The sequence below is a fragment of the Labeo rohita genome, chromosome 1, assembly GCF_022985175.1.
Source record: "Labeo rohita strain BAU-BD-2019 chromosome 1, IGBB_LRoh.1.0, whole genome shotgun sequence".
Classification (NCBI taxonomy): Eukaryota; Metazoa; Chordata; class Actinopteri; order Cypriniformes; family Cyprinidae; genus Labeo; species Labeo rohita.
The window spans coordinates 36,474,776-36,502,450 of NC_066869.1; the positions used below are offsets into that span (position 1 = coordinate 36,474,776).

A 27,675-nucleotide genomic window follows, 5' to 3' on the forward strand; every position below is an offset into this window, starting at 1 on the left:
TGTCTCAATAGGAGTGGCAGTGCTGGTGGTGACTTCACTTCAAACATGGCTGCACAGGACGAGCTCAGTAAGTTTAACTCATTCTACATGCTTTATTTCTTCATTACTGCATACTTGTTTTCAATACCCTCTTCATTATTTGTCCCTCTTATGAAGATTGAGTTCACCTTGCTGTCTGTTTGTTAATCAGTAGTTACACGAATAAATATTTGTTAAGTGAATCAGTTTGGCAGCTAGCCGGCTAGTATGTGCTTACAGAGGCCCAATGCTCAGTCATGCTCCAAAATGAAAGTACCTCATTTGGGCTTGTCTAAATTAGAGGACACTACAACCTCTATTTCCCGTAAAAATAGCGTTATCTAAATGTAAAAGTGGTCCGGGGCTAGTTGTCATTTATTGACAGCGTGAGAAATATGTACGTAGGTAATAAACGTTAACGTTGGTTAGCAGTGAGGCTATTCAGATCACAGGCTAACCAACTAGCGATTATACCGGGTATATTTGCAGTTTATCTGTATTTACAATTATTCCTGTTTTTCTGTTGTTCCCTGCAAGCTTGTTAAATAATTTTATTGTAAATTAATTTACAGAGAGCCGATGAAACGGCATTATGCCAGGGACATACAAGCACTGCAGTAATTCTCAGTGTCTCTTTAATAAATCGTTTCGATTAAAGTATAAGCTTCTTATAAATAACCTGTGATCATACAGCATGTGAGAATTTTTTCATTCAAATCAATTTTAAAATATGTAAGCTAGTTTTGCTTATTTTGAACACTCTATCTGTCACTTACATTTCTGCTTTCTCTTTGTTTCTCATTATAGACCAGTTGGAGCGTGTGTTTTTGCGCTTGGGTCATGCAGAAACAGATGAGCAGTTGCAGGATATTATATCCAAATTCCTGCCTCCTGTCCTGCTCAAACTATCCAGTGTGCAAGAGGGGGTTCGCAAGAAAGTAAGTGTGAGAAAAAGTAAAGAATAGCATTCTTTAAGTGAAGAATCAGCATTTTCTGTTTAAACTAGTAAACTAGTCGGTTTTCTCCATTAATTTGTCATAAAATGTCATCTGATCTTTACTGGTCAAGAAGTGTAACTTTTTTGAACAATAATCAGGGTAAATTATACTTATTTTGTCTTGGAAACAACATCTGTAGCTTCTGAAGAGCAGGACTAAATGAAAAATATGATATTTAAAGTTGCATATAAGTCCATCTGTTGTCCTCTGTGTAAAAAGATGGATCTCAAAATCATACAGTCACTGTTATAAATGTAGACTTTCAAATATAGACTTTTTGTAGCCCTGCCCCTTTTCAGCATTGTACTGGTTGTTTTCTGTCTTCTGTTTGTATTTCTGTTTGGGTAAGGTTGCATAAAATTATGGATGAACCACTCGTTTTAAAGCTTTCCACTTCAAACATAATGCACTTGGCAACTTTTGTTAACTCTGCAATAAGTAATTTGTTTCTCTCATGTGTAAGGTCAATACAGAAGTTTCTTTTTCTTATTGCAAAATATATGAAAATGTTAACTAATGTTCTTAATGGAAGTTATAATAAAGTGTATATGGGAATTCTGTGTTAACTCATGGCCATTGGAAGGATAATAGAAAAAAAATGAATGCTTTGTTTATGTGTGTTTTTATGAGAGATACAAGTTTAAAACTCTGCATTGTTAAGGTCTTTCCTCTAGGGATTCGTAGTCCAAAAGTAGGATAATTTCAAAGAAGATCTATTAAAGGTTTGGAATTTGTTATTGTCCACTCTAGGTTATGGAGTTGCTGGTACACCTGAACAAAAGGATAAAGAGTCGACCTAAGATCCAGCTTCCTGTAGAGACACTGTTGGTTCAGTATCAGGACCCTTCTGCTGCATCTTTTGTCACGGTATGATCGTATACCCACACGTTACTATCACCACTGTCAATACTTAATATTATTAACCTTGAGTATTACATTTTTTATGCTAAGGTTATTCCTATATTATAAAGTGAGAACTTCATTGTCATGACTGTGTTTGTGTTTGCAGAACTTCACTATCATCTACATAAAGATGGGCTATCCTAGGTTGGAGGTGTCCAAACAGTGTGAGCTTGCACCAACTCTACTCACAGCAATGGAGGGCAAACCTCAGCCCCAACAGGACAGGTTAGTTTCAGCTTAATTTCAAATGAAATAACGAAAGAATGTAACTGGTTATGAACACACACATAATATATGTTAAAATATTGTATTATGAAATGTATTTATTATTAAAAATATGCACTACTGTTTGGGGACAGTAAGAATTTTTTATATTTTTAAAAGAGGTTTCTTATGCTCACTATTTGATTAAAAATACAGTAAAAACAGTAATGTTGTGAAATAATATTATAATTTAAAACAACTGTTTTCTGTTTTAATTTATTTTGATATGTAATTTCTTCCTGTGATGGCAAATCTGAATTTTCAGCAGGTCTTCAGTATCACATGATCCTTCAGAAATCATTCTAATAAACTGATTTGGTGATTTTTTTTTTTTTTTTTTTTTTTTTCCCAATTAGGTGGAAAATAAAATATAAATTCAAATATAAATTATTTTATTTCTGACATTTTAATCTCATTTTTAACTGGTTTTCTGCTTTAACTGGTCATAAACTGTCATCTGATCTTCACTGAAGTTTTGTGGAAAACATGACACTTTTTTTTCTGAATTCTTTGAAGAATAGGATGATCCAAAGAACTGTTTTTATTTATTTACTGTTTTTATTCTAATAGATCTTTTGTTCTAATAGAATTCTAGAAATAGAATTTTGTTTTAAAGTATAATAAATTGAATAAAAGTGAATAAAAACATCTTACTGACCCCAAATCTTTGAATAGTAGTGTATATATAAATATTTTGTATATTAAGATATTCACGTCAGTAGTGAGCAGTATTGATGTAGCCTGTGTCTTCTCCCTCTAGTCTGATGCACCTGCTGATCCCTACGCTGTATCATATGAAATATCCATCAGAGCCATCTAAAGCTTCCCCATTTGTCCTGACGGAAAGGCCCAAAACTGTACAACTTCTCTTAGAGTTCATGCTTGATGTTCTTCTGATGCCATATGGGTATGTCAAGCGGATGTGTACAGTAAGTTGTAGTTGGTAATGTTAATGCTGTTTCTTAAATCCCATTCACTCGATCTTTCAAATTCTATCAAGGTTTGTGTTAAATGAGCCTCCAAGTCGTCCAGCTCCCTCTTCTCCACAAGGGGGATCTGGAGCAGGAGCTGCGGCAGCACAAGGTCTCCCCCAGCCTCCACCAGGAATGAGCGTTTATGCAGTTAAAAGAGTCATCGGAGAAGCTCAGTGGAGCCCAGAGCAACTGGAGCAGGTGAGGTTGCATTAATTGTTTAAAATCGAATTAACTGAAATAACCAGTTTACTCTTTCTGATTCTTCACTGAGTAACCTCTTTATCATTGTGTTTGCAGTGTAAACTGGGAATTGTGAAGTTTATAGAGGCAGAGCAGGTGCCTGAAGTTGAAACAGTCATTCACTTAGTTGTGGCTTCAAGTGACACCCGACACAGTGTCGCCACGGCGGCTGATCTGGAACTGAAAAGCAAGCAGAGGTAAAGCTTTCTGTAATGTCACGGCAAGTTAAATCATGAGGTCTTGATAATGAAACTCATCTCTTTTGTCCTGTTTTGTACTGCAGCATTATTGACTGGAACAATCCACTCATTATCAACAAAATGTATAAAGTTTACCTGGGTGATATTCCACTTAAAACTAAAGTAAGTATATGCATTACACATGGTCAGTCTAATACAGTTATTACTATTATATTCAGTGAGGTATTCTACATAAGGTGTGTTTATTTTATTTTTTTTATTTTTTTCCCCTCTTAGGGTGCCACAGTAAAACAGGAGCTGAAGCATGAGCCGGTCAGCACCAGAGTCAAGATGAAGATTCTGCCTCACCTTCTCCGCTCCAGACTGGCTGCCGAGTGCTTTCCTGCAAATATACAGGTAAAAGAGATAGCGTTTGAAAGAATGAAAGTGAATGCAGCTGAAATGCATGCTGAGAGAGACAAATAGGGGCAGGCAAGCAGTATGTTATAACTTGTTCAAAGGATGTCATTGTAACAGTGATCGTCTTTTTGTTTAGGTTGTCTATGATGGACTTTTCGGAGCAAACACCAACAACAAACTTCTGTCCCTCACTCTGCAGTTTGTACATCATATTTGTATGGTGTAAGTATCAATTTTTAATAGGTTGCTATATTATAGCCAATAGTTTATTGATGGTAACTTGCAACTTTCACAAGTGCTTTCCTATTTTGTGTGCTTTCGCATCACAAGTCTGAGGTGATGATCACAATTGTGTTTTAATCTGAAGGTGCCCTGATACCAACAAACCTTTGGGTTTGATGCTGCTGAACGGACTTACCAAGCTTATTAATGAATATAAAGAGGTATGAATGCATGCTGAACAATTTAGGTTGTTGTAACTCAAATTTGTGCTTTTTCATCCATCAAAGTGACCTTAATTTATTATTTCATTATAAGGACCCCAAACTACTATGTGTGGCCTATTCTGCTGTTGGAAAACTTTCGAGGTAATTTAAACCCTTAATAACTAAGTAATATTTTAAATTGTTATAAACTTTAATATGAGTCAAGGTGTGTAAAATGTATTTTTTTTCCCTTTTTGCTATAATAGTCGAATGCCTCAGCTTTTCACGAAAGACATTGCATTGGTACAGCAGTTTTTTGAGTCCATGTGCAAGGTTTGTTTGATACACAATTTATACAGTAGTTATCCAGTTATTGCTCCATGACCTGCTGTAAAATTTTAACCTAGTTTCTCTCAATGGAAACAGGAGGATGCTGATGTGCGACTGGCCATACAGGAGGCCTTGTCGATGATGGTGGGAGCGTATGTTAATCTTCATGGGGCACTTCTGAACCTAATGGAAGCACTTGTGGCTGCATATATCACAAAGGTTTGTTATTTAACTGTCTTATTACAGGCACTTAAAAGGAATAAACAAAAATGTCAACACTAAATATGAATTTACACACTTCAACTTGAAGGGATAGTTCTCACAAAAATGAAAATTCTGTCACTAATTACTCACCCGCATGTCGTCCCAAACCCGCAAGACTGTCATTCATTTTCTTAACACAAATTAAGATATTTTTGATGAAATCTGATAGCTTTCTGACCCTGCATAGACAGCAGTGTAACTGCCTTTAAAGACTGACACGGAAGAGAGGAAATTGTTGAATAAAGTTGTTATTTTTGTTTTCTTTGCAAACAAAAAAATATTCTTAAAGCTTCATAACATTATGGTTGCACCACTGATGTCACATGGACTATTTTATCGATGTCCTTACTACCTTTCTGGGTCTTAAACGTGGTAGTTGCATTGCTGTCTATGCAGGGTCAGAAAGTTCTCAGATTTCATCAAAAATAGTTTAATTTGTGTTTGGAAGACGAACAAAGGTCTTACGGGTTTGGAACAACATGAATTTTTGGGTGAACTATCCCTTTAATGATGCAAAAATATATTTAATCCAACTTTGAGTCTATGAATAAATCTAAAAAAATAATAACGATAATTTACAGTGTTTAATGTCCTGTTGTGTATGGCTTTGTGTTAGCCGGAGGTACAGGTGCGACAGGTAGCGATGAAATTTGCCAGCACAGTGTTTGCTCCTGATCACGTAGCCTCTCGATATCTCTTACTTCTGGCTGCAGGAGATCCGTGAGTATCCTTACACTTCCTAGAGTTCTTTCAAGTTTTCAATTAAGTGTTGTCATGAAAGATGTACATCATATGACTTGCATTTTCAGTCGTGAGGAGGTGTCTGGGGAAGCTCGGCGAGCCCTTAGGTCTCTCCCCTCTACGAAAACAGAGAAAGAAGGATCAAGGCCCATGCCGTCATTCCCTGAGATGGTCAGCTACATCCAGGAAAAGGTGTGGCGTTTTGATTTGTTATTACTGAGTCAGAACTGGTGTGTCATGACCCCAAATGAGTCTCCAGGTCTGTTTTGATGCTGATCTGAAACTATACAATATATCAAGTTGTTTCAGAGCTTCGATCATCTTTGGAACACAAATTAAGATATTTCTGATGAAATCTGAGAGCTTTCTCACCCTGCATAGACAGCAATGCAACTACCACATTCAAAGCCTAGAAAGGGTTATTCAGAGTTATTTTTGTTTTCTTTGTGCACAAAAAGTATTTTTGTAGCTTTATAAAATTACGGTTAAACCACTGATGTCTTGAGGACTATTTTAACAAAGTCCTTTGTTGCATTGCTGTCTGTGAAAGGTCAGAAAGCTCTCAGATTTCATCAAAAATACTTGATTTATGTTCCAAATATGAATGAAGGTCTTATGGGTTTGGAACAACATGAGGGTTAGTAATTAATGACAATTTTCATTTTTCATTTTGACCCTTTGTTATTTTGTCATAGGCTGCACAGAGATTGAAGACCCCTGCAAAATACATTGTTGGTACTTCCACGTTGCCTTTTAATCCTGCCACATTTGGAGAGGTAAACTAACAGTCTTTAGACTTATGAATTCTTTCACTATTTTATTTAATTAATAACATGCCACATTTAATTGAACAAATTCTCTTATGTTTCCACAGATAGTTCTTTATCTGAGAATGTGTTTAGCTTATAGTGCTGGTGCCACATCCACATCTCAGAGCCTGATGGACATGCAGGATGATGCTCCTCTTATTGGACGCTATATTCAGTCATTATTATCCAGTGAAGCTTCTTCAGCCACTAAAGGAGGAGATGCCAATCCAGTTCACGTGTACATGGACTTACTGCAACAGCTGCTGTCAGCTGTAGGAGGTGAGGAGTTTACAAATGATGGTTTCTAATAGGGTTGGCCAGTAAGATTATCTAATTTTGAAAAATGCTACATATATGTAATATGTGACCCTGGACCATAAAAAACAATCATAAGTAGCATGGATATATTTGCCAACAATACATTGTATGGATCAAATTATTGATTTTTCTTTTATGCCAAAAATAATAGGATGTTAAGATCATGTTCCATGAAGATGTTTTGTGAATTTCCAACCGTAAATATATCAAAACTTAATTTTTGATTAGTAATATGCATTGCTAAGAACTTTATTTGGACAACTTTAAAGGCGATTTTCTCAATATTTAGATTATTTTTTTATTTTTTTTTTTTTTTTTTTTTTTTTTTTTTTTTTTTTTTTATGAAAACCCTCAGATTTCAGATTTTCAAATAGTTGTATCTCGGCCAGATATTGTCCTATTCTAACAAACCATACAATGGAAAGCTTATCAATGGAAAGCTTATTTATTCAGCTTTCAGATGTTTAAATCTCAAAATGTATTTAATAGAGCCTAATCTACAGGAAATAGAGGAGGTGGATTATAGTAGATATATTTTGTTGTGATCTGATGATGTGATGTAATTCATTAATACAGGAATCCCAGTGATGTACTGTCTTTTGGAAGTCGTCTCTGTGTGCCCAGAGAAACTTACCCTCAACTATGTAGACAGAATCGACTGGATTAAAGTAAGTATTATTTTACATTTTATTATATTTAAGTTACTGTCATTCTTGTTATTCCTTTTTTTTTGGAAGGAGTACTTATTTAGCAAGAATGCATTTAATTGATCAGTTACAATAACAACTTTAAACTGTTTAAAATTTAAAATGTTTGATTTGAAGTAAATGTTTTGTTGAATGTTCATCAAAAAATCCTGAAAATATTTATCAGTTTACACAAAAATACAAAGCAGCACAACTGTTTTCAGTATTGATAATAAACATTTTTTTGAGCACCAAATCAGCACATTTAGAATAATTTCTGAAGGATCATGTGATACTGAAGATTGCTGCTAAAAAAAATCTTACCGACCCTAAACTTTTTAAAAGTGCATTTTGTATTATGTCCTCTGGAATGGAGACTTTAAGTATGTCTGATATAATTTTTTTTTTTTTTTTTTTTTTTTTTAATTAATCATGTTTGTTTTGCAGGGTCTCATGAACACTAATAAAGAAGACATGCGTGAATTGGCAGCCCAACTGTATGCCGTAGTTGTCTCTACTATGTCTGGAAATGAACTTAGAACTGCTGTACAAAACCTGATTAAGATAACTAAAGACACACATGTATGTTTAAAATAATGTAACATAATATAATCGAAAAATTAATCACATTTTAAGAAATGTTTTCCTTATATAATTTTTTTTGTTACATTTAGAGTCCTGAGACTCAGCATGGTGCCATTTTGGCTCTGGGCTATATGGTAGGCAGATACATGAATAAGAGGCGGAGCCTAATGCCTACTGAGCCCACCCCCAAAGAAAATGAGGAACTAATTGCCATGGCCACAAAAACCATTGGTATGTGCCTTTTCACACAGTGTTTCATACGACACTTGATATTGGGATGCTCTTGAATAACACCTTAAACTTTTTTTTTTTCTTTAGTTAACTATTGCAGCAAGAAAAACAAATTATATTCACTTAATTAAACAAAGAGCTACTGATGTGTTTGTCTGCAGGTTCGTTTTTGGATAGCGAGTCTTCTCTGTTGACTGTTGCTGCTGTGACAGCATTGGGAGAGATTGGGCGTAACAGCGTGTTGCTGATACCAGCGGATGGAAATGGCTTCACTAAACTCAGTCTAGTGGATAATCTGCTTGCCAGGATCCCATCTGGAAAAGAGACTGGCAAGGTAAAACAAAATTCACTCTCAGAGAGTGAATGATTATGATGTGTACATTATTGATCAAAGTAAGCGCCAGATCAGTTTTCACGGTTTCCTCAAAGAAATGAAGGCTTTTTTGTTTTATTGTACTGATCATCTGCTGTTTGTGTTGTCAGATGAAAGAACGTGCCATCCAGACTCTTGGGTTCCTGCCGGTGGGAGACAGTGAATTCCCACACCAGAAGAAACTCCTGCAGGGCCTTATGGATTCAGTAGAGGTAATGTGACACATGACACAAGCCTCAAGTTGACACCATAGTTCTGTTAATTAAATAATAACACAAAAACGTGGCCATTTTTTTCTTGTGAAATGTTTATGTTGGGTTTCTTTAGGCCAAGCAGGTGGAGCTACAATTTACAGTGGGGGAGGCTTTAACTAATGCTGCTATAGGAAGCTGCTCTGGAGCTGCCAGAGATGTGTGGACATGCACAGAAGACCAATACTGCCCTCCTGAGAGTAAGTATGTGTGAGAGAGATGGAGAGAGAGAACTGTGTGTTTTCAGATGGGGTTTGAACACAAAACGAAAATATTGTTCACACTTGTCTTGTGCATACTTGTCTTTTGGGCAAGTAAAACTGATTGTTTGCTTGAGTGAAAATCTAATTTTATATAGGGCAACATGGGACAAGGCATCAGGAATATGAAGTAACTGCACTTTGGGGTTTGCATTCTTTTTCATGTAAAATAATTACCACTTGGATTAGGGGTGCACGATGATAAAAATGTCTCCATGATCTGCTTTTGGAGAAATATCGTAGTATCGTGTTATTCTACCAGTTTCAGTTCTGGCGCCTCTGTCTCAATTTACTGTACAATGTACATTTACATCAGTGTTAACTCAGCGGTAGAGTTACACTTACAGGACACTGCACTTATTCAAAATCACAAAAGTACATTATTTGTTTTAAAGCCTTGCTGGTTAAACATTTCATATGCGTGCTGTTCCAGTGTGCATACACCTAAAGTGCGCACACATTAAAATTCTGTCACATAGCGCCTAATTACTAAACAAAATTATGTATTGCGCCTGATTGTGCTAATACTGTCCAAAACACAAGGTTTACATATAAAAACAGTTGCTTATTTCTAAAGTGAAAGTAAACAATTGAGAGGAAAATGGATGTGTGCCTGTATATTATATGCATGCAGCTCTTAAAGGGACAGCAGACTAATTGCACTAAACATGCTGCCGCTTGTCATTAAAGGGATAGTTCACCCAAAAATTATAATTCTGTCATTATTTACTCCCTTACATGTTGTCCCTCTGTTAATTTCTTTCTTGTGCTAAATGCAAATAAGATATTTTGAAGAATGTGGGTAACCAAACCGTAACATAGCTGGTCCCCATTTAATGTAATAATAGAAATGATCAAATAGATAATGTTCAACAACAAAAAAAATCATTCAGGTTTAAAATATCCTAAGAGTGAGTAAATGATGATGTAAAAATAAAACACTATGATGGAATTGACAGACAGATGACAGAATTTTAATTTTTGGGTGAACCATTCTTTTAATGGTAATAAAACAACAAAACACAAAGAGAAAAATCACTCACTTCTCTTTACTGAAGAACTTTAATACAGTTGCTTTAGTAAGAATCAATGTACAATTGATGTATATAGTATATAAGAATATAGTGTTTCACTTTTTATATTAGTTAATTCAATTTCTTGAATGCTACTGCTACATACACTTACTGTACCTGAAAATAAAGCACTGTTTGTTTTATTTGTATTATGTTTATTTGTAATGTGTATCTTTGTTCTTATTTTTAATAACAAAGATAAAATAATGACACAGATTTTTATCTTTGCTCACTTTGGCCTAAATATCTGTTATTTTGAAAGGCTTTGTTTTTGAAAATGGGAAATTAGTTTGGCTGTACTGCTCGGTCAACTTGCAAAATAGTAAAACCAACATGAAAAGAATTGTGATAAAATCGTGAATCGTGATATTTCTGAAAAAAATTGTGATATGATATTTTTGCCATATCGCCCACTCCTGACTTGGATTTAAAAGTGATCCCCCTCATCTTGTAAATTAGACGTCATGACGATCAAGTTACAAGGTAGCAGTTCTCAGTGGCTTACCTTCAATAAAACATTTTATAATTTTATGGTTGCTATTAAAAGAAATACTCAGTCAGGTATCCCAGAAATCACAGCTCTGTTACAAAGCTGAAACAATGCCAGGGAGAAAGGACTGTGTGAGCTTGCTAGCCTGAAGAGTGCTTTTAGTTCAGTTGTTAGATGGTTAAAGGAGAAGTCCACTTCCAGAACAAAAAATTACAGATAATGTACTGTCATCAAAGATGTTCATGTCTTTCTTTCTTCAGTCGTACAGAAATTGTGATTTTTCTCCATATACTGGACTGGTATGGTGCACCGAGTTTGAACTTTCAAAATACAGTTTAAATGCAGCTTCAAACGATCCCAGATGTTTTTTTTATAAACGATCCCAGCTGAGGAAGAAGGGTCTTATCTAGAGAAACGATTGGTTATTTTCTTAAAAATAATGCAATTTATATACTTTTTAATGTCAAACGCTCGTCTCGTCTTTCTCTGCCTGAACTGTTTTTTCCAGGTTCATGACAGTTAGGGTATGTCAAAAAACTCCCATCATGTTCTCCTTTAACTTCAAAGTCGTCCTATATCCCTGTTTAACCTTTTTTGTTAAGGGTGTTTGATCTTTTTTTGCATGTTCACTTTGCAAAGACTTGGTCTGTACTTCTAAAATGATGTAGGATGATTTTGAAATGATTTTCGAAGTTGAGGGCGAAAATACGATTGGAGTTTTTTGACATACCCTAACTATCTTGAACCATAATACACAGACAAAGCAAGACAAGACAAGACAAGATTGTTTCGCTAGATAAGACCCTTCTTCCTCAGTTGGAATTGTTTACAGCCGCATTTGGGATCGTTTGAAGCCGCATTTAAACTGCATTTTGGAAGTTCAAAATCGGGGCACCATAGCAAAATCTTGGAATGTTTTCTTCAAAAAACATAATTTCTTTACTGCTGAAGAAAGAAAGACATCTTGGATGACAAGGGGGTGAGTACATTATCTGTAAATTTTTGTTCTGGAAGTGGACTTCACCTTTAAAATCTTTTTTTGAGGGAAGAAGTCTCTCTCTCTCTCTCTCTCTCTCTCTTTCTCTCTCTCTCTCTCTCTCTCTATAAATATATAAATAAATTACATGATGTGCTATTTTAATTTTATCATCTTCTTTTGTTTTCATCAGATGTGAAGAATAATGATATAGTGCCCTGGGTGTTGAGCTCTGTCTTGTCAAAATATATACCAAGTCCAAACCCTCATGTTCGGCAGGCTGCCTGCATATGGCTCCTGTCTCTAGTCAAGAAACTCAGCCATCACAAAGAAATACAGGTAAATACACACACAATGCACTCTGAATCTTATCTGCACACACAAAGAAACATGGACATTACAAAGTATCTGTTCTCTCTTTGTCTATGATAGTCTCATCTGAAGGAAATACAGACAGCCTTTATTTCTATCTTGTCTGATCCTGATGGTGAGTCACATACTGCTCCTTTATGATACTGCTCTTTTAAAAGGTCACATTACATTGTGACAATATATAAAGTAATTGAGCTTATGGGTAAGATTGATAGTGATGATCTTTGTGTGTAGAACTCAGTCAAGATGTGGCGTCTAAAGGACTTGGGTTGGTTTATGAGCTCGGAGGAGAACGGGACCAACAGGAATTGGTATCAACCCTAGTGGATACTCTCATGACTGGTAAAAGGTATTAATAAACCAGCTTATTATTCACTTTTGGAGTATGATTTGTGATAAATTGCATTACTAAGACTTACCAAGCCCCAGAACGTAGAGCACTTACTCTGTATAGACTACTACTTGGATTTAGTTCAGTAGGCTGAAGGATAAACCTTTTTTGTCTTTTCAATGAGTTACATCACAGAACAATATATCTTAGGAGCTTGAATACATTGCAAGGTGCATTTTTCACTCCTGACTAATTTGATACCTGTGAAATTCTGTTTTTAGAGCCAAACATAATGTCTCAGAGGACACTGAGGTCTTCCAGGGGGAGACTCTTGGTAAAGCACCTGATGGGTATGTCCTTCTTTTAGTTCAGTTCTTATATTTTAGATTGTTTAGATACATTTTAGAGAGTAAGACTTATTAGATTTGAGAGTTTAAAAGATTAATTCACTTCCAGAATAAACATTTTCTGATATTGTACTCACCCCCATGTCATCCAAGATGCTCATGTCTTTCTTTCTTCAGTTGAAAAAGGTTTTTCTCCATATAGTGAGTGGACTTAAATGGTGGTGGCCAATGGGTTGAAGGTCCAAATTGCAGTTTCAGTCTAGCTTTAAAGGGCTCTATATGATCCAAGTCGAGGAATAAGGATCTTATCTAGCGAAAAGATCGATCATTTTCTAAAAAAAATTAAATTTTCTATACTTTTTAACCACAAATACTAATGTTGCACTATCTCTGCAATGCGTATAGCGACTTCACACATTACATAATCACTTCAAAATCGTCCAACATTGTTGTTTTTTTTTTTTTTTTTTTTTTTTTTTTTTTTTTTGTAAAGGGTTTTTGTCTTTTTTTGCACATTCACTTTTTAAACACCGGGTCAGTACTTCCACCTATGTTACGCGTGACCTTTCCAATGTGATTACATAATGCGTGAGGTTGAGCTAGTGCAAGACGTGCATTTGTGGTTAAAAAGTATATACATTTTCCATTTTTATTTTTTTTTTAGAAAATGGTCAATCATTTCGCTAGATAACTCTTATTCCTCAGCTGGGATCTTGTGGAGCACTTTAAAGCTGCATTGAAACTGCAGTTTGGACATTGAACCTTTTTCCCATTGAAGTCCATTATATTGAGAAAAATCCTGAAATGTTTTCCTCAAAAAATTTTTTTTTTTTTGAACTGAAGACAGAAAGACATTAACATCTTGGATGATATGGGGGTGAGTAAGTTTTTATTTTGGAAGCGAACTAATCCTTTAAATTTTAATAAGATTACTAGAGCGGATGTTTCGTTTCATCGTATATTGTTTTGATCTTTTACTTTGGTAGACAAGGACTCTCCACCTACAAGGAACTCTGTTCACTGGCTAGTGATCTAAACCAACCGGATCTTGTTTATAAGTTCATGAATCTTGCCAATCACCATGCCATGTGGAATTCCAGAAAGGTGAGCTATGTTAACCATTGTAACTTTCTGTTCAGAGCCTTTTTCAATTGCATGCAATGATCGTTGACTCTTTCTTTGCTGTAGGGGGCAGCATTTGGGTTTAACATTATTGCAGCCAAAGCTGGTGAACAGCTGGCTCCTTTCCTGCCTCAGCTGGTCCCCCGTCTTTACAGATACCAGTTTGACCCCAACCTGGCAATCAGACAAGCCATGACTAGCATCTGGGATGCTCTTGTCACAGATAAAACCATTGTAAGATATTATTATTACTTAGAATAATGAATTACATTGCTTGAAAGATATAAGGGATGCTATTGTTATTACAATTACATGTTGTCTGCTTTTAACAGGTGGAGAAATATTTTAAGGAAATTCTTCAAGATGTAATTTCCAACCTCACCAGTAACATGTGGAGGGTGCGGGAGTCAAGGTAACTTGTCTAGATATACTTGAAAGGGAGTCTACATATACTAGGTTCAAATCATCACAACCTTTTTATTTTTTTTCCAGCTGCTTGGCTTTGAATGATCTGATACGTGGAAGGCAGGCAGATGAAATCATTGACCGCCTGTCAGAAATCTGGGAGACTCTGTTTCGGGTTCTGGATGATATAAAGGTGAGAAATAGGAGACTCTTGTATGTTGTGCTGTTCTGTAACCTACAGCTGTTTTTATTTGACCGTCTTTGTTTCCTCTTGTAGGAGTCAGTTCGTAAAGCAGCAGATCTGACTCTAAAGACTCTCAGTAAAGTGAGTTGCAGTACTGAATTCTGCATACCCCAATGATTTTCCGCTATTGAGACACCAGCAATGACTGATGCATGTGTGTGTTTGTCCAATAGGTGTGTGTGCGTATGTGCGAATCAACAGGTGTTGCTGCTCAGAGGACAGTGGCTGTGTTGTTGCCAACTTTACTGGACAAAGGCATTGTCAGTAACGTAACCGAAGTGCGGACTCTTAGGTAATAACGCATGCATTTACCAGCCACGTACACACAAATGACATTAAATCTTTATATTCAGAGTAAAAGTCTGAGAGTTGGTTTGTTTTAGTATCCAGACTCTTGTGAAGATCAGTAAGACAGCAGGCAGCCGTCTGAAGCCCCATGCTCCTCGACTCATCCCGGCTTTGCTGGAGGCTCTGAGCGTGCTGGAACCGCAGGTGCTCAACTACCTCAGTCTGAGAGCCACAGAGCAGGAGAAGGTAAGCAGCTCTGTGATAAGTTATTGGGTTTAATTAGCACTGTATTGATAATATGTGGTTAAATGTGATTTAAAAAAAAACAAAAAAACAATTAATTATTTTCAATTTTTTCTAAACTGACAAATAAATAGACATATTTAAATGTGTATTTAAAGGAGAACTCCACTTTCAGAACAAGAATTTACAAATAATGTACTCACATCCCTTGTCACAATGTTCATGTCTTTCTTTCTTCAGTCGTAAAGAAATTATGTTTTTTGAGGAAAACATTTCAGCATTTTTCCCCATATAATGGACTGGTATGGTGTCCCGATTTTGAACTTCCAAAATTCAGTTTAAATGCGGCTTCAGACGATCCCAGATGCGGTTGTAAATGATCCCAACCGAGGAAGAAGGGTCTTATCTAGCGAAACGATCAGTTATTTACATTAAAAAAAATACAATTTAAATACTTTTTATTCTCAAACGCTCGTCTTGGGTATGTCAAAAACTCCCATCTCATTTTGTCTCCAACTTCAAAATCATCCTACATCGCTGTTTTACCTTTTTTTTGTGAAGGGTGTTTTATCTTCTTTGCATGTTCGCATTGTAAACACTGGGTCGGTACTTCTGTAGCGATGTAGGACCGTTTTGAAGTTGGAGGAGAAAATGAGATGGCACTTTTTTGACCTACCCTAATTGTCTTGAAACGGAGTGCACAGAGTTCATGCAGAGCTAGACAAGATGAGCATTTGAGGTTAAAAAGTATATAAATTGTCTATTTGTTTAGAAAATGATCCCCTTTTTCCTCGGCAGGGATTGTTTAGAGTCCTTTGAAGCTCCATTTAAACTGCATTTTGGAAATTCAAACTCACGGGCACTATAGAAGTCCACTATGTGGAAAGAAATCCTGAGATGTTTTCCTCAAAAAAAACATAATTTCTTATGGACTGAAGAAAGACATGAACATCTTGGATAACAAGAGTAATTTATCTGTAAATTTTTGCTCTGGAAGTGAACTTCTCCTTTAAGTTTGTCTAAACAATGGCCCGTGGAGAGCATTTGAAAACAGTCAATATTTTAGCTATTCCTTTTGATGACATTAGCAGAACAGATATTAAACAAGGCTTGAATGTACTGAACTCACTGTTTTCACATTTCCTTCTGTGGCAGAGTGCAATGGATGCCGCAAGGTTAAGTGCAGCCAAGTCCTCTCCTATGATGGAAACCATTAATATGGTAAGACGCATTATTAAGTCTATCCTTATGATGCATTATCTTCATTCCAAATGGGTAATTACATGAGCATTTAATTGCAAAAACACATCAATGTGCATGTAGCCGTGTGTTTTTGTACTGCAATGTTTATGTGAGCTGTGCTTGTGTTTTAGTGTCTGCAACACTTGGATGTGTCTGTGTTAGGAGAGCTTGTTCCAAAACTTTGCGAGCTACTAAAGAGTGGAATTGGACTTGGAACAAAGGTACACATCCTGGTTGATTTTTGTCAGTATTGCACTTTATGTACACACAGGCTGACAGTTGTGTGTATGTGCTATTGTAGGGAGGATGTGCCAGTGTGATTGTGTCACTGACAGTGCAGTGCCCTCAAGATCTTACGCCATATTCAGGTAACATACTGACAGATTAAAGGTGTTTTCTACTGTTTTTGTACATTTATAAGTCTTATATGTGATTGGGCATATTTTGTCCCACAGGTAAACTGATGAGCGCACTCCTAAATGGGATCAATGACCGTAGTAGCGTCATTCAGAAGTCGTTTGCCTTTGCCATTGGACATCTGGTCAGGGTATGAGAGCACACCTGAATACATATTTCAACTGAACCTAAAGCAACCACAGAGCTACAAAACAATACTCTTGTTTTCCCCATCAGACAGCCAAAGACAGCAGTGTTGAGAAGCTTCTGCAGAAACTAAACACCTGGTACCTGGAAAAAGAGGGTATGAGGATTTTAAAGGAATAGTTCACCCAAATGCCTTCATGTATTTCCAAGCCCGTATGACTTGACTTTCTTCGGTTAAAAGAGCAGCTTGACTTACTTCAAAACGTGTGTTTTTGTGTTGGATGGAAGATGGAAAGTCAGAATGGTTTTGGAATCACATTAAGGTCACTTACTGAACTGAACTGTCTGTTTAATTAAAAGGATTTGTCTTGAAAATTAAGAATTAAATCCTCATGCTGTCTAGATTTGTGAAGTGTTTTTCTGTCGTTTTCAGAGGCACTGTACAAGTCCTCATGTTGTCTGGTGGTTCATGCCATCAGTCACTACAGTCCGGATGTGTTGAAGGCTCATGCTGGAGTGGCTCTACCACTGGCATTTCTGGGCATGCATCAGGAGCCCGAGGAAGAGAAAGGAGAAAGCGCTGAGGCCAACCTGTGGTCTGAGGTCTGGCAGGAACATGTACCTGGTAGGTAAAGATATACATAATTTTGCAGATTAATTCATAACATTTTAAACAACCTGAAGTCAATAAAAAAAAACCCCAAAAAACAATCCTTTAACCCGTTTCCTTTTTTTTTTGGATTTGTAAAGATTTTGTTTTGTGGTAGACTATAACCTTACCCATAACCCATCTCATCTAGTAGCAAAAGAGCCAGATTTACTAAACAGGGCAAATTAGCGTTAAATCGCTGGCACACGCTGTTAGTAAACCTGGCCCAAAGTGTTTTGCAATTCAGTATGAACACTATAAGTTCATTGTACTTATTTTTTGATGTAAGTACATAGTAGTTAAGGCCTTAGACCATAACATTTTAGCATTAGTTTACATTTATAGATTTTTTTTTTTTTTTTTTTTTTTTTTTATATCTAGACAAAATTGACTTTTGATTTCCTTATGCGTATTTTAGTTACAATCGAACGTAATGTAACTAAAGACAATTGGATCAAATTAGAAAATGGTCGATACCTAGGCCTTTAAGTACTGGAGAGAGATGTGCAATGCTTTTTAAAAGTTTGGAGTTGGTAAGATATTTTTTTTTTTTTTTTTTTTAAACTCCATTTCAACTCCATTTGTTTAATCAAAAAATACAGTAAAAATGGTAATATTGTGAATTATTATTATTATTATTATTATTATTATTATTATTATTATTACAATTTAAAATAACCATTTTCTATTTGATATATTTTAAAATGAAATTTATTCCTGTGATGCAAAGCTGAATTTTCAGCACCATTACTTCAGTCTTCAGTGTCACATGATCCTTCAGAAATCATTCTAATATGCTGATTTGTGCCCAAGAATTTTTTTCAGGATTCTTTTGAAGAGAAAGTTCAAAAGAACAGCATTTATATGAAATTATTTGTAGCATTATAAATGTCTTTTTATTGTCACATTTTGATCAGTTTAATGTATTCCTGTTGAATAAAAATATTAATGACCCCAAAAGGTAGAGTACTAAATATTATACTGTGTGTTAAAGGGATAGTTCACCCAAAAATACAAATTCTGTCATTAATTACTATCCTGATGTTCCAAACCCATAAGACCGTCGTTTATCTTCTGAACACAAATTAAGATATTTTTGTTGAAATCTGAGAGCTTTCTGACCCTGCATAGACAGCAACGCAACTGACATGTTTAAGGCCCAGAAGGCCCACAAGGACATTGTTAAAATAGTCCATGTGACATCAGTGGTTCAACCTTAATTGTATGAAGCTACAAGAATACTTTTTCTGTGGAAAGAAAACAGAATGCACATGCATGCGCCATGGTTAGGGTTGGGTATCGTTTGGGGTTTTTTCGATACCGGTGCCAAAACGGTGCCTGAACCGATACTTTGAAAAAAGCCACAAAGTGGTGGATGACACAAAAATATATTTTTATTGGACAAAAAAGTTCTTTAAATTGAACAATGTATTAAAAGTAAAAAAAAAAAAAAGAAAAAAAAAAAAGTAGTACTATACATTATTAAGTCAATGCAAAACGCAACAACAATAAAACCTAAGCCACCTAACCCAACTACAATAATTTAACAACTTAAAATTTCAGAAATTCTTTTGCAGAAATATGACTATATGTGATGAGATCTGGGAAAACCCGTCGGATGTAGCGGTGGGACATTTTCAGGAAATTCGTTTTTCATTAAATTATTATTCTATAACATCTTGTCTACCATCTCTGAAAATATCTCTTCGAAATTGACTTGTTTAGTGCAGAAAAATAGAAATTTATTGCAGCAAGCAGAAATGACTGTCTTTCTCCTATGTTAAGAACGCGCTGCGGAGGTGCTTTCCCAACAGTTAACCTATCAAAATAAACCACATAACATATTTAGTAAAGGCGTATCAGTTCACATTCTCCACCAGTCCTGTGTAAAGTACGGCAAGCAAATTTATTTATTTATTTATTTATTTATTTACTTACTTACTTACTTACTTACTTTAATATCGTGAGATGGCGGAGCACAACAACGCCGTCTAAAGTACTGCAGCTGCTCACGTAACCGATCTTACTCGTCTCAGTCTGCTCAGTTTTGGTGATGTCAGTGCCCTAAATGATGTTGCGGGCTATTTCACATCCAGAGATGAAGGATCGGATGATGAAGTTACTAAAGAGGAGTCGTCCGATGACAGTCTGTTTTATCACAGTGCGCGAACAGTTGCGCTGCGCTCGCTTTTACTACAAAGTAGGCTGCATTATTTACTAAACATAAAATGGGTGATCAACGGAAAACAAACGTTAGTCTGTTTGTCTAATGATGCAGTAGCGCTCCTAACTTGACAGACAGCTCTCGTTAAACCCGTAAAGTGAAAGTGAAAGCCGTCTCACTTTAAAGCCGTTTTTCTCAAAATCCCATTCCTGAAAATCATCGCTATCAGCCAACCTAAGATAGCCATAACGTAGGTTATGTAAAAAATAAAAGTTTTGGAAAGGGGCCTGAACGCAGCTTTCATATGGTGTTAAAACCTAAAAAAAGGTAAAATTTCACCATGTGTTGGGTTTTCCTAGATCGCATCACATATTCTGGCAAAATACGACACCTCTCCAGCTGATGTCTGTCAAACACGGTGCATCCCTCTGCTTTCAAGTTTATTCCACATACCATCAAATGTTTCATGAGGTTTGACGCGTTTTCCCCTTCACACGCAACTGCTGTAAAACATTTGCTGCACGTCGCAGTGTCTGAATCATTTCTCGTGAAATATAGCCACACTTTAGAATGTTTAGTTTTTGGCATTTTAAGTTAAGACGCGTTTAATGTAGCTCGCTAAGCTAACGGCAAACCACCTGCTGCAGTCAGAGCAAGTGTAACGATAGTTGCAGCATTCACGCGCTTCTCGGATGCATTTCCAGACGATTTGTGCTTTTAATTCGAATAATGGATAGTAACTACAAAGATGTCTTGGATTTCTATCATCAAAGCTTTCCGACTTTCCCGAGTTTTCTCATTCAGTAAAAAAATGTTCTGATCATTCCGACACCCCATGAATGCAATATTTAAATTTAACTAGCGATCATGCATGTTGATGAATCAATGCTTCTACATCCGTGTCACAGCACCAGAAGACAAATATTTCAATCGACAGTTCAGGCATTTAAGTGGCACCGAAATTCGCGTTCTGATTCGGTCCGGTACATACCGGTCACATGGGTACCGGTGCCGTATTGGCACCGGGTTTCGGTACCCAACCCTAGCCATGGTACTTACATGAACACACGTCAAAGACTGTCATAGCTTCATAAAATTAAAGTTGAACAGCTGATCATACATAGACTGTTTTAATGATATCCTTACTACCTTTCTGGGCCTTGAACATGGAAGTTCTATTGCTGTCTATGCAGGGTCAGAAAGCTCTCGGATTTCATCAGAAATATCTTAATTTGTGCTGTGAAGATGAACAAAGGTCTTATGGGTTTGGAATAACAATTGACAGATTTTTAATTTTTGGGTGAACTATCCCTTTATGGGTTAGGATGAGAGAATGAATTTTGATTTGTTGTGTATTTTAGGCAGCTTTGGTGGAATCAGGTTGTACATGACTGAGCTCATAGCCATTACTCAGAGGGCTCTGCAGTCTCAGTCCTGGAAGATGAAGGCTCAGGGTGCCGCTGCCATGGCAACTATTGCTAAGCAACAAACGGGCTCACTGGTGGCACCTCACCTGGGCATGGTGTTGAGTGCACTACTACAGGGGCTTGCAGGACGCACCTGGGCAGGGAAGGTAATAAACTTTTTCTTTCTCAAACACATGCTCTTTGCTGAGGAACAGAATTTATGCACCTGAGCAAAGATTAATAATACTGTCTGCTCTGGAAACAGACTAACATGATCACAGTGGTTTATTTTAAACTGATTTCTTTCTTTATTCGTGACCAGTGAAGTATAATGGCTTGTATATCCACAGGAAGAGCTGTTGAAAGCTGTTGGATCTGTAGTGTCTAAATGCAGGTTAGATTCTACTATCTATTTCTTCACACACTTATAAGTGTGCTTATAACTTTACAGGATCTGTAAGATGTTTAGCAAAAACAAAAGAAAAAAATGCAGAATATTTTTTCTCACCATCAGGCCATCCAAGATGTAGATGTTTGTTTCTTCATCAGAACAGAGAAATTTAGCATTAAATCCCGTGCTCACCAACACATTCTCTGTAATGAATGGGTGCCGTCGGAATGAGAGTTCAGACAGCTGATTAAAAACATCACAATAATCCATATGACTCCAGTCCATTGCTTATTGTCTTGTGAAGTGAAAACCTGTGTGTTTCTTAGAAACAAATCCATCATTAGGTGTTTTAAAGCGTCACATAAAATAAAAAAATATATATATGTTACTTTTCGTATTGCCCGACGTTACTTTATGTACTTGAGTCGTATGGAATACTTATTGTGATGTTTTTATCAGCTGTTTGGATTCTTATTCTGATGGCACCCATTCATTGCAGCATTGCAGAGTATCAGTTGGTGAGCAAGTAGTGCTAATTTTCTCCAAATCTGTCCCTATATTGAAACAAACACATCTACATATTGGATTACCTGAAGGTGAGTAAAGTTTCAGACAATTTTCATGTTTGGTTGAAATATGGTCTTTTTTATAAGCACTTCTTACCCTAATTTATAGAAATTCTACCTTTGATTCTTAATATTATGTTAAGCCTTTCATAGTGAATTGTGCAGAGCATACAGAAAACTTATAAGCCTCTTGCTGATTCTTGTTTAATAAAACCTATGAGTGAATTCTCATATACTTGTGATTCTGTAGTGCGGAGCTACAGAAGCCAGCAGCAGGTCAGCCGACAGTGAGCGAGGTGCTGGACCTGGTGCTGAAGGAATGTAAGAAAGAGAGCCTGGTTTATAAAATGTCAGCCTTACGTAGTGCAGCAGACATCTTGGAGTCGACAAAGGAGGATCGTTTTCAGGAAATCACAGACATCGTGCTTCCTCTTATTAAAAAGGTGCAGCAAATCCTGCATGCTCTTTTTTTTTTTTTCCCCCATTCTAATTAAGTTACAGTGTAACAATATTCCTGAAAGTGTTTTAATGATTTTTGGGAGCCCCACATTCAGTACTTAATTTAAAAACAATGTTTTCTATTTAGAATCAGCCAGCAAGTGCCAGCTCCCAGAGACATGATGATGATGACGACGATGATGATGCTAAAGCTCGTGAATTACAAACAGAAGTTCTGCTTTGTGCATATGAGACGCTTGGAAAGTCCTGGCCTAAAACCATTCAAACACAGAGTAAGTCTCAGTTGCAAGTTTTAGGCACACACAGGGGGAGAGTTGTGTATAATGAGTGTGTTTTGTGTTGTAGATCAATTCCAGAATGAGGTTTGTAGCATTATGTGTGATAGACTGAAGTTGAGCACGTGGAGAGTCCAATTGGGAGTGCTACGCTCCTTGAAGGCTTTCTATCAGGGGTATAGTATACTAAAAATCTTTACAATTTCGTAACAAATGCCTTGTCTTTGGGAAATATATACACTTCTGAAATGAAAATACAGGATCTTTACATGGATAGTTCACCCTAAAATGAAAATTCTGTCATTAATTACTCGCCGTCATGCCATTCCAAACCTGTAAGACCTTTGTTCATCTTCAGAACACAAATGTCTATGCAGGGGCAGAAAGCTCTCGGATTTCATCAAAAATCTCTTTGTGTTTATGAAAAGATGAACTAAGTTCTTATGGGTTTGGAACAACATGATGGTGAGTAATTAATGACTTTTAATGAATTTTTATTTATGAGTGACCTGTCCCTTTAAGTGGTCTTTAATTTTGCATTCCTATGTTAAAATAGCTAGTAGAAAATGTGCTAAAAGTGCTAAAATTGTTGCTGAATGCAATAAAAAGATTTTGAATGCTGTATTGACTGTATGGTGTTTTTGTGTGTGTATGTTCTTAGGTTGTTGCTGTTGGATAAGGAACATCAGAACGCTGCTGTTCTGACTGAGATGTTGTCTGAAACCTGCATTGCCCTGGCAACACCACTAGGTGGAGTTTCTCATGAACTTCTAAATATAAAAGAAGTCCACTTCCAAAACAAAGATTCACATATAATGTACTCACCCCCTTGTCATCCAAGATGTTCATGTCTATCTTTCTTCAGTCATAAAGAAATAGTTTTTTGAGGAAAACATTTCTGCATTTTTCTCCATATAATGGACTGGTATGGTGCCCTGATTTTGAACTTCCAAAATGCAGTTTAAATGTGGCTTCAAACGATCCCAAATGCGGTTGTGAATGATCCCAGCCGGGGAAGAAGGGTCTTATCTAGTGAAACAATCGGTTATTTTCATTAAAAAAAAAATACAATTTAAATACTTTTTAATCTCAAAAGCTCGCATTTCTCTCCATGAACTCAGTGTATTCTGACTTAAGACAGTATGACGAAAAACTCCAATCATATTTTCTCCCTCAACTTCAGAAATCATTTCAAAATCATCCTACATCGCTGCAGAAGTACCGACCAAGTCTTTGCAACGTGAACATGCAAAGATGATCAAACACCCTTAACAAAAAAGGTAAAACAGCGATATAGGACGATTTCGAAGTTTAGGGAGAACATGAGATGGGAGTTTTTCCTCAAAAAACAATTTCTTTATGACTGAAGAAAGAAAGACATGAACATCTTGGATGACAAGGGGGTGAGTAAATTATTTGTAAATTATTGTTCTGGAAATGGACTTTTCTTTTAAAGGCATAGTTTACCCAAAAATGAAAATTTACTCTCCATTAAGTTCTGAACCAGTATGACTGACTTTCTTGTGTGGAACAGAAAAGGCATTTTGAAAAGTGTTGGTAACCAAACAGTTTTGATGACCGTTAACTAAATATACAAATAAATTCAGAGTAATTTGCACGCAAAACAGACCTTCCCTATTCACAAGTGCATTGTAAACATCAGATTTGATAGTTAAACATGTATGTTAATGAATTCCAGTCATTCATAAATAGGGCGCATGTGCACTCATTCACAATTAGCATAATCCCCACCTATGAAGCTACGCATCCAGGAATGCAATGGAATCTTCTGGACTCCCTTCTCAAGTTTGGCTCCAGTATATTTCATAAATGCAAAAGAGACTAATAGGCCATATGCCGAACAATAAATAATTCATTTAATGTGGGTCCATTAAAAAGTGTTTTCACCCAGCTGAGAAAATGCCAGGCACTCTCCTGAAAACGGCCAGCTGGTGGTGCTTGAGAACGCCTTGGTGGCACAGCGTTTTTCCAGTTTAGATTATTTGTTGCTATAATTTGGAATATCCATTCACATATAATTAGTATCTCATTTTAAACAGTATTACTAAAAATACAAATGCAGTAACAAGTAATATTAACTTCTCAATTGTTGTTCAGTCATTGTACAAGTTGGTCAGGGTAGTATTTGTCCCCTCCCTCCTTCTATGATTGGACGGCTGGGTAAAAAGTGACAGTGACAAGGACTGCGTTTCACCCAAAGTTGAAAAAAAAAAAAAAAAGACAGGGCAAAAAAACTTGTAAAATATCATGGCAGTGCATCAAAATTCAGTGTCATCAGCCAAAAAGAACACCGAATTTTTTATGCACTATTTGCACCTGGTAGGGAACAGGTGTACATTTCTTTGAGACCAACTAACATGAATTCTAAAGTTTATGTCAGAACAGTTTTATGAACAATTTACACCAAAATTTGTCCTGCTCATGTTTCATGAATGAGGCAATATGTTTTATTCTCAACAGAAGAGTTTTCATTTTGTGGTGATCTTTTTAATCTCTTTTTATTCAGACTTGGCTCATGAGAATCATTCTTTTTCTTCTACAGAAAACAAAAGCTATTCATCAGTAAGAACAGATGCCTTGGCAGTGGTTGAACTTCTTCTGAAAAGGATTGAAGGTAGTGTTGATTTGCTTGACATTTAGAAAAACAGCTAATTACAGAAATAGTTAGGGCCTGAGCACTGGTGGTGCAAGAACCCTATTGGAATTGCTCAGATTCTTCTTCTTTTCTCCAAAATGAATGGCTTTTTTAAGGGCCTGAACATGCTTGAAACTCATGAAAACAGGTGCCAAAAGTGGTAAAAATTTACATCTGATATGGGTTTCAGAAGTGGGTGTGGCAAAATGGCTCAATAGCGCCACCTATAAAATTTTAACAAAGTGCCCCTCAAGCTATGTTTCACATACATGTACGAAATTCGGTAGACACATGTAATGCACCAATACTTACAAAAAAGTTGTATGGTATTTAAACAACTCCTAGAGATCTAATGAGATCTACAGCAAATTTGGTCAGTGTAATCTAAAGCCCTTTGTGACATTAAATTGCGAAGCCTGACAAATTTCGATGTTTCACCATGAAAACGGAAGTTGTTATAATTCAGGTGTACAATATCCGATCTGCACTAAAATTCACACGTTTGATAAGACTGAACACGCGCATGTCCATATTCAGTTATAGTCATAGCGCCACCTGCTGGGAACAGAAAGTGGCATGTTTTACGCTCTAACGAACTGCAGCTTATTTCAGTTTTATGATGTTGTTTCAAATGTTCCAGGTAAAACACTAAACTGTTTTCTTTATTGATTGACAATATGCTAAATGCATTAATTCCTTTTAAAAAGTAAAAAATACGATGTTGAGGACAACTCCAAACAACCCCAAATGCTCGTCTTGCACTAGCTTGATTTCACGCATCACGTAGTCACATTGGAAACGTGCAAAGAAAGTCAAACGCCCTTTACAAGAAAAGGTAAAATAACCATGTTGGATGATTTGGAAGTTGGAGGAAAAAATGAGATGGAGTTTTCTACCCTACCATTTTGAACCGGAGTACACAGATGAAGAACTAACCATGCATGACCTTTCCAACGTAATGTGTGAGGTTGCACTACTAGTGTAAGATGAGCATTTGAAGATGAGCACTTTGAAGCTGCATTAAAACTGCATTTTGGACCTTTAACCCATTGAATGTTTTGGAACAACACCAGTGTCTATAGTATCGTCCTAAACTTTCCAATGGCCATAAAACCATGGCTTTGCAGTTCAAAGTTTTGGCAAAAAATGAAGTTTTATAAAATGGTAAACCAAAAGATGACAAGTTTCCAGGTATGGAAGTTTGATAGAAACCTTCTCACTTTTAAAATTGCTGCTGTTTTGTGTTTGTAGAGAGCGATCAGTGGGAGTGTCTGTCTGAGAGGAGTCGGCAACAGCTTCAGCGCTCTTTAGCTACAATGGAAACAGACAGCCGTCCAGACCTGAAGGACAAAGCCCAGACAATGAGAAGAAAAATACAAGCCCTGCCATGAATAACCTGACCAAACACACACTGTCCTGAGAGTTGATTTAGAATCTCCACCATACATTTTCAGTAATAATCCTCACAGCCATGTCGCATACGCACGCATTTTGCCATAATCTGCACACTCCCAACAGCTCGGTGTAGGCCATAAACCTTTTTTTTTCCATGTGTGAACTCTTTTACCTGATGCTTTAACCAATGTGCAAAGACTACCTTTGGGTACAATGAGCCTTGTCTTGTTTTGCTTAAACATTTTCACCAACCATTTTAACCTTGTTAAAGTCTCAGTATGTGAAAGTGTGAGAATACATACGACTACTTCCATCTTACGTTGTGGGGTTTTTTTTTTGGCTCAGGATACCGAAAATCACAAAGTTTGTGAAGCAGAAGGCTTTCTGCAGTTCTACTTGTTTGGCAAGGGCCAGAACGGCCCTTGTGAACCATATACACTGAGTTATATTCAAGGAGTTTGAGTGATTACTGCAGGTTTCTATTTAAACACCTCTCCAGTTTGTTTTAAAAAATTCCTTGTCCTTCATGAGTCAAGATACTGATTGAGAACTGTTCACATATAGAGTCAACCTTTCGCTTTCATTCATTCAGTGCTGTTATAAAAGGAGGTATCACAGAGTCAAGCAGAAGAGACCAGGATCTATCCATACTGGATAGGAGGGAACTTTTGATTAAAAAATGGAACGTTTTTTAAATGAGGGTTGATGTAAAGGTATTACGTGTGTATTAAAGGGAAGTTTGTAACATAAATGAAACTGAAACCTCAAA

The 27,675-nt window shown here is 36.5% G+C and overlaps 1 protein-coding gene across 1 annotated transcript; it reads left to right on the plus strand.

The window, feature by feature from the left end:
• Nucleotides 1-27,675, plus strand: ecpas (Ecm29 proteasome adaptor and scaffold). The gene is made up of 49 exons (XM_051111862.1): nt 1-67; nt 826-956; nt 1,767-1,883; nt 2,026-2,144; nt 2,944-3,090; nt 3,184-3,355; nt 3,455-3,594; nt 3,681-3,759; nt 3,874-3,993; nt 4,133-4,218; nt 4,364-4,439; nt 4,534-4,583; nt 4,688-4,754; nt 4,848-4,970; nt 5,632-5,735; nt 5,825-5,948; nt 6,452-6,532; nt 6,631-6,844; nt 7,460-7,551; nt 8,017-8,151; nt 8,244-8,385; nt 8,547-8,719; nt 8,869-8,970; nt 9,086-9,209; nt 12,002-12,147; nt 12,241-12,295; nt 12,415-12,529; nt 12,793-12,861; nt 13,845-13,962; nt 14,047-14,214; nt 14,313-14,392; nt 14,473-14,578; nt 14,663-14,710; nt 14,803-14,921; nt 15,013-15,163; nt 16,316-16,381; nt 16,534-16,623; nt 16,704-16,770; nt 16,858-16,949; nt 17,036-17,102; nt 17,379-17,570; nt 21,120-21,331; nt 21,515-21,558; nt 22,372-22,564; nt 22,708-22,852; nt 22,926-23,031; nt 23,517-23,605; nt 25,419-25,490; nt 26,763-27,675. The coding sequence occupies exons 1-49, from the start codon at nt 46-48 to the stop codon at nt 26,900-26,902; spliced, it is 5,490 nt and encodes a 1,829-aa protein (XP_050967819.1). The 5' UTR covers nt 1-45; the 3' UTR covers nt 26,903-27,675.